Source organism: the organism of the source record quoted next, unplaced genomic scaffold (assembly GCF_019419815.1).
Source record: "Pyrus x bretschneideri cultivar Hongxiangsu unplaced genomic scaffold, Pyrus_bretschneideri_v1 Contig18, whole genome shotgun sequence".
NCBI lineage: Eukaryota > Viridiplantae > Streptophyta > Magnoliopsida > Rosales > Rosaceae > Pyrus > Pyrus x bretschneideri.
In genome coordinates this window covers 5,146,616-5,154,795 of record NW_025999479.1, presented here as the reverse complement: position 1 = coordinate 5,154,795, position 8,180 = coordinate 5,146,616, and the positions used below count along the sequence as shown (strand labels likewise).

General features: G+C 35.7%; 1 protein-coding gene across 1 annotated transcript; it reads left to right on the top strand.

Annotated features, from left to right (window-relative positions):
* Nucleotides 1–2,692: 2,692 nt before the first annotated feature.
* Nucleotides 2,693–6,125, top strand: LOC103954695 (probable mannitol dehydrogenase). The gene is made up of 5 exons (XM_009366520.2): nt 2,693–2,960; nt 3,501–3,614; nt 4,808–5,321; nt 5,422–5,575; nt 5,749–6,125. Exons 1-5 carry the CDS (start codon nt 2,863–2,865, stop codon nt 5,952–5,954), a joined length of 1,086 nt encoding a protein of 361 aa, XP_009364795.2. The 5' UTR covers nt 2,693–2,862; the 3' UTR covers nt 5,955–6,125.
* Nucleotides 6,126–8,180: the final 2,055 nt, after the last annotated feature.

Sequence of the window (8,180 nt, the reverse complement as noted above, 5' to 3'; positions counted from 1 at the left end):
ACCTTGACCCTTAGCATGAATATGTAATTTTTATTTAATTGCTTATGATTGATTGCATGCATACTTTGAATTATTGATCACCGTGATTAAAATTATCTAATTGTCTTAATACCTGATGACCATTAGGATCTTTAGAAAAGTAATTTGATGCAATTTTGGTCGGAAGGTTCCCTGAAATTGACATTGGCTTCTTGTGATTAATAATTGTAATTACACTTAAGATGAACATCACGTCTTAGGGGTTGCATGGTTTTTCAAGGGGTTTTCATAAAACATAATGAGTCATTCATGTTCAGATTTGATTCAAACGTTTGGACGGGTTGCATGTTAGATATACGTTATATATTGGAGGTTCCAAGTAGAATATAAATTAGGAAAACATAACCTTCAAAGTGGCATGTGTAGGTCATAAGTAATTGGTATAAATTCATAGGATTGCTTGGTGATGTGGAACCCTAGTATTTTATAAATTGATATCTAAAACTCTTTTCTTTTGTCATATCAGTTTTTAATTAAAATTCGTTTTTAATATTACCCAATTTCAAAATCTCTTTTCTCAATTTTTAATTCTAAGCATTTAATTAGGAATTGTTTCTACATGAATTATTAAAATAGTCCTTGAGGAGAACAACCTTGCATGAGCATCTATACTACAACATCCTTGTATTCTTGCAAGTATTTCATATGTTTTTATCCCTACTTTTGTAGGTGGTAAAAATCCTATCAGCCGCCGGAATGCCGAACTCTAAAATGTACTTGTGAATATCCATTCATAAAATAAAACTCGATTTTCAATGTGCCGAGCCTAGTAACTTGGTAACACCTCACTTCGCGCGAGAAGGCTGATGAGATGACCTCTACCAACAAGGACTCGGAAATCCTTGTTGACCGAGACATGGATAAATAACCAATTGGCCTCGAAGCAGTGTTGTTTATTCAAACTGAAGGTGCTCCTCGGTCGGCTAATTCTATGGCTCCAGTGCTGTATATCCAAACAGAAGATGTCGTCGGTTGCCTTCACAGTGCTGTCTATCCAAACTAAAGATGTGTTAGTGGCAAGAAAGGGGAAAAGGAAAAAATCTTAAGGTTGTTGAGAAGCTTTGCACAGGGCAATTTGTGTGTTAATTTAGAGGGGCCCTGAATGATGTACTCCCTTCTCTATTTATAGCAGTGAACCCCCCGTCGTGGCCAAACTAGAAATGTACTCAAATTAGAATTCCTCAACCCAATCTGATTAGGTTTCGGCCAATCTTAACCCCTATAGGACTTTGAACCAAGCTCCTTAACGAACCAGATTCATCCCCTAATTCTAAGCATCTTCAGCTTTATGACTCCTTGTTGCACTAGGGTTCAACTACCTCACCCTATCTAAACCAATCCTCCTAGCAACAGAATTCGCCCGACCTTGACTGGACAACCCATGACAGGATTCTAGATGAATGTTACGGGCCCAAACAGTCCCACAACTAATACTTATTTTTTGAAAATAATGAAGATCCCTTTTCTTAAAGGGCCTATATAAATCTTATCTGTGTGTGTAGAAATCTCTGATTTTAGAACCCTAAATGACACTTAGCCCACGGTAATGTTTGATAGCTATTTAGATTTTAAATGTGTTGGACATGATAAATTTTAAAAGAGAAAAACGGAAAGAAGAATACTAGTGAGAAAGAGAAAACAATAAAGAAGAATGTATAAAAAAAAAATCTTTTAATTTTACTCAAAAAAAAAAAAAACAATCATTAATATGAAAACAAAACAACTTAGCCCTAATTTGGTACTGAGGTAATTTTGAAAAAAGTAGCTATCAAAAAAAGTTGAGAACTTTTTTATGTTTGGTAAACATTCAGCTTCAGCTTTTTTTCGTAGTTTTGGGTGAAAAAAAAAGCCAAAAACATAAAGTTGCAAAACCCAACTTTGAAAAACTAGTTTTTTTTTTTTTTTTTTACATCTGTTTTACATAAAAATTTATCAAACACTATAATACTGTTTTTTTTTCAAAAGCACTTTTACAAAAAAGTTTATCAAACACTCTGCTGCTTTATTTCGCAACTGCTTATTCTCACAGCACAACAGAAGCAGTTTTTTTTCAAAGCACAGCAATACTAAACCAGCCCCTAATATATAATTTGCTTTCGATAAAGAAAAGTTTGAAATATATTTGGTTTTTCTTTTTCTGTCTGTGCACACTTCTACAATTTTCTACATCTTACCAAACATCTTTTATGTACTCCTCCATTTCACTTTTAACCATATTTTTTCCGAATATTATCAATTGGTTGCTCCATTCTATCTAGTCCTCTTATTTATCTACTTCTCTTTATTACTTCACTATATATAGTTTTTTTGTCAATTCGTAAAAATTCATATGAAAAACACTTCAAAATTTGGCTACTAACCTCATAATCTCTCATTTGATAATTGATAAATTGTGTGTCAGAATTTCATTTTATTTCTAAAATGAGAAACAATCCCACTAGAACCGATCCCTCTAGAATCGCACGCCTAATATGTGGTGGAAATTTCTCCCAACAAAACGGAGACGTCATTACTTTTCACTTCTCAGAGGTAAAGTAGAGTTGCCATCCCAGCCAATGAAATGAAGTTTGCAATATGTACGAAAACGACACTACGATTTTCGATTTGCTCAGCCAGTACGTCAGGGTACGACACTATGATTTTTGACTTGCTCAGCCAGTACGTCGGGCCAGCCCAATCGTCACCGTACCATCCTCACCGCTTCTCTCTATATATACACCTCCCTTCAATTGCCCCTCCCTCACCATCGCTCTAGTATTCTATTGTCTCATATATTCAGTGGATTCAGTTTTAGTTGGTTTTTGTTACTTCGAGAAAAATAAGATGGTGTTAACTCCAGAGCAAGAGCACCCAAATAAGGCATTTGGATGGGCTGCTAGAGATTCATCTGGCGTTCTCTCTCCTTTGAAATTCTCAAGAAGGTTATTCTTTATAGCTCTCCCATTTATTTTTTTTTCGTTTGATTTTATTTCTCTCAAATTTGTTTAAGTGTGCGTCTTAAACATCATAAACAAATTTTATTTCCCCTATTTTCTGATGTTGCACACCTTAATCTGGCGTCGCTCTTTTGATAGAATAAATCTTAAAAAAAAAAAAAAAAAAATCATAGTAAACAGGTTGTGCAAAAGGAGTATAACCACGTGGGGAAATGTTTGTTGGATTTATATATGAATCAATACCGTTCGATTAGGTTGTTTTTATCTTAGTAAACTTTGGCATTTAGGTTGTTTTTATCTTAGTAAACTTTGGCATTTAGGTTGTTTTTATCTTAGTTAACTTTGGCATTTAGGTTGTAAGTAAAATTTTGCTACTGTAACACCACGGAACGTGTCACATAAAAGATGAAAAGGCCACATATCCAATAAGTACCAAAGAAGTTAATAGTTATAATTTTTGGGTAGTATTACTTTTACGAGATCTGAGTTTTCATTTATGTCTAAATTGAACTAATTTCGTTGCAGGAAAACTGGAGAGAAAGATGTTCGTTTCAAAGTTCTGTACTGCGGAATATGTCATTCGGACCTGCACATGGTCAAGAACGAATGGGGTTCCTCTGTATATCCTCTGATTCCCGGGTACTTATTTCTTCTCAACTTTTTAATTCAGTGGCATGACTTTGAGTTTGATTAGTCAAATATATGTTTTCTTTTCTTCGGATATATCGGAGATAGAAAGAACTATTAGACAACCAACAAAAAATTGGAAGTGCTATTTAAAATTTCATACAATTAATTCGATAGGATATGTAATTAGTTTAGAGTGATGCTAGCATTTTCCATTTGTTTATGTTGGCGGAATTCATAGAAACAGAACCCATGAGTACGATGCATACAGCATGCTATAAAGATTTGTTTATATTATTTTTTGTTTAAGAAATAAACTAGGGTAGGGTTTAGACTCTGAAATTAATCCCTGTTACAACTGAAATCAATACCTTAAAATACAAGTATTTTTAGCAATGGAGGAAATAGCTCTAACCCATAAATAAAGACCATTGGTAAAATGACCTAAATCCATAATAACATTCGTAAAGAAGTTCGCCTCTCTATCGACATCTATTTAAAATGGTATTTTCATATAAATATTGAATACACACACACACACACACACACACACACATACACACTAGGCAATAGGCGTTCACACGCTCACATCCATCTTTATTGTTGATCACTTGATTTTTGAATTGAAAAACTTAAATAAAAACAAAGGATAAGATCAAATGAGAATGTTTATAAGGAAAGAAAAAAATGTGTTTATTTATCCTTTTAATGCCTTCGCCAATATAGTCCGCACTTTTAGTAAATATTATTGCTGAATACAGACGAAAGTGACTATAGACGCATACTGCACAGTGCTAAATTAACTATACAGTCATTGAGCCAAAGTAATTATTTGATGGCCATAAAAATCCATGTGGCAACCATTTAAGGTGGAACAACCATGATAAAGGATGGTAGACCAAGTGACATCAGGACTTTATTTGATTGCTAACAAGTGACAACAACTGATTTAAAAGCATCTTCAAAGAAGTTAGTGGAGGAAAAAGATGGTAGACCAATCTGAAAGTTTTTACTCATCATCCTTTTTTTTTTTTTTTTTTTTTTTTTTTTTTTTTTTTTGACGCAATGGGGTTTGGATAAAATAAAAATTACCCCTCGATTTAACTTGCTGGAATTATCAAAGTTTTACCATTAGTCCTAATGAGTTCTTCTAATAAGAAAATGATATCAGTTTAACTAAGTATGACCATAAATGGGAAATGCAGGCATGAAATAGTTGGTGTAGTGACAGAGGTGGGAAGCAAAGTACAAAAATTCAAAGTTGGAGACAAAGTGGGTGTTGGATGCATGGTGGGTTCTTGCCGCTCTTGCGACAGTTGTAACAACCACCTCGAGAATTACTGCCCCAAAATGATACTCACTTATGGTACTAGGAACCTTGACGGCACCATAACATATGGAGGTTACTCCGACATCATGGTGGCGGATGAGCATTTCATAGTCCGCATTCCAGACAACCTACCTCTGGATGGTGCTGCTCCTCTCCTGTGTGCTGGGATTACAACTTACAGTCCCTTGAGATATTTCGGACTTGACAAACCAGGCATGCATGTGGGCGTGGTGGGTCTAGGTGGTCTAGGGCACCTCGCGGTAAAATTTGCCAAGGCTATGGGGGTTAAGGTCACAGTGATCAGTACCTCCCCTAATAAGAAGGAAGAAGCTATTGAACATCTTCATGCTGATTCATTTTTGGTTAGCCGCGATCAAGATCAAATGCAGGTGATTATTTGAAGGATTTGCTTTTGTACTTTAAATTGATTACGTTTGCGTGTGTGTATAGAACAAGGTAATCTTATATGTCGTCATGTAAATCTTGTAGGCTGCGATGGGGACATTGGATGGTATCATTGATACGGTTTCTGCACTCCACCCTCTCGTGCCTTTGATTGGTTTGTTAAAGTCTCATGGAAAGCTTGTGATGGTTGGTGCACCCGAGAAACCACTTGAGCTTCCAGTTTTTCCTTTGATCATGGGTAAGCATATCACTGTTTTCATAGTTTATCTCTTAGTCACCTACGTCTAGTTGTACATTTTTACAACCGGTGATAGGTCATATTTTCTAAGTTTGCTTTCGATGTTAACCTTGTAATTGTGCATTATAACTGGTGTATTATGTTATTAACAAACGTTTATTTTCTAAATATAGGAAGGAAGATAGTGGGCGGTAGTTGCATTGGAGGTATGAAGGAGACACAAGAGATGATTGATTTTTCAGCCAAGCACAAAATAACCGCTGATATTGAGGTTATCCCAATTGATTACTTGAACACTGCCATGGAGCGCCTTGTCAAAGCGGATGTTAGATACCGATTTGTTATCGACATTGGAAACACGTTGATATCTAGCTCTTAAATTTTGCCTCATCTGTTGTTGGATATTGCGGCCGGGTTGAAGGAAGAAATTGGGTTTAATTAAGTTGTCTCAATTTTGTTGTCTAGTAAACTTCTCGTGTGAAAATTATACATTACGAAGCCAACTTGGTCCGGATGTTGGATTCTAAATAAAATGGCAAGTTTGCTTTTATTTGGAAATAATTTTTTTTTTTAATCTAATTACAAACAATAATACTACTATAAGGTTACACTAAAAGGAAGAATAAGGGTTTAAACCCGGGAAATTACGAGTTGGAACAAATTTTTTTAATCATCATGATAATCCCTCGCTTGTTATGGGAGAATGAGGTTAAAGATTTGTTTTTTGTTTTTGTTTTTTTTTTTTTTTTTGTTATCATTGTGTACACGTAAGTTTCATTATTTCAACAACAAAAAATTGCGATAATAGATGTTAGCAAACTCGACACAATTTTAATTGTGACAGGAACACAAGTGGTACATCATGTGTTTTAATAGGAAAAGTGGGAAATTTTATTTTTTAAGTTATTAACTTTTTAAGCAAACATATCTCATTATTTGTATAATGATACGTGATGTACCACTCCGTGTACCGATCACACTGAAAAATCTCTCCACCTTGTGACTGTGGTTGGTTTAGGTATGCCCATGTAGATGTAAATTAGTTTGCGAACGTGGGGCATAAGATCACAGTAAAAATTGTGACAATACATCTTCATTTCCCTTTGTTTCCCTCTATGTTTTTTTTTTTGTTTTTTTTTTGGGTGTGTGGAAAGCAACGACATATTCGTTGAAAAAGGCCACAACAGTACATCCAATACAACAAGCAGGGTTGAGGCAATGAATAGCTCACTCAACCGTTACATTTCTTCACCAAAAGGTCAACAATAAGATCAAGAGGTTTTTCAAACCAAGAACGAAAACCATCAACCTGAAGGGCATGGTGAGCTAAACGATGGACAATTCCCTTAGCATGTACGTGAGTGTGGGCAAGAACAACTCCAGTGACTCTGGACAACAGCACTTTCGCATCCTCCACAATGTGTCCAATGAGAGACACATTGGTGAGAGGCTACTATAATGTTGTGATCTGGAGAGAATCACACTCTTAATTTTTTATAACCTCTTTCTGCAAACAACGCACCCCTTCTCTCTATGTTAATAATCAGGATTTGATTGATTTGAACAAGTTACCATGTTTAATTTAGGTGCTTTTCTTTCTACGACCTAATTACTGACGTTTGTTGACCCGTTTGGAACTGCTTAACTAGAAAGGTCCTTATACTACTCTAAGCCCTTTTATTAAAAGCCGTCGATTTAATTTTTTTTTTTTTTTTGTTTTGAATTTAAGAGGTGTCCTGATAGGAGCATATTTATGCGCCTTGGTTAGCTAGTTCTTATGCATTTTTGTTATGTTTTATTCGTTAAAGTAGTCTTTTAAGCTACTTTCATGTGTTTTCAGGTTTAAAGGACATATTACATGAAATGATGCAATTGGGAGCTTTTGGAGCAAAACTGAGCTGGAATGTGGTGTATGCAAATGGAGCACGAGGAATGAACGAGGTTGAAGGTCAAAGGAGCTTAAGAAATGAAGAAATGAAAGTGAAGAGCAAGGAAGTCGGAATTGGTAACCAAAGTTTCTAAAGTTGGAAGTTTCTATTTTTGGAGGTTTCCATTGTCGTGAGTTTCTATTCTTGGCTTTGGGCTTTTAGATGACCTAAACCCTAACTCTTTGTGGACCCTAAGCCTATGCCGCACCTAAACCCTAACCTTAGCCCATTTTAGAGCCATTGCCGTGGGCTTTAGCCCAAGTCCTTTCCCTTGCCATGCAAGGGGGGGCATTTTAGGCCCAAATCCATGCATTAAGCCCTTCACCCTAATTGGCCCAAATCCATGCATTAAGCCCTTCACCCTAATTCTTCCTCCTAATTAGTGCATCCCACCATTCCATTCCATAATTTCCATTAGTGCATCCCACCATTCCATTCACACTTAAATGCCCATTATCCCATTTTTTTTTAGCTTTTAATTCCACACCATCCCATTATCCTTTACATCCACTAAACCATGCATCCACATTCACCTAAATAAACCCTAAATTACATCCACTAAACCATCCATCCACCATAATTCCCACCATCCACACATTTTCCCATCCACCAAATACCTTAAACAAACATCCATTAACACCCATTCTCTTCCTATATATACCCATTCATTCCATTCA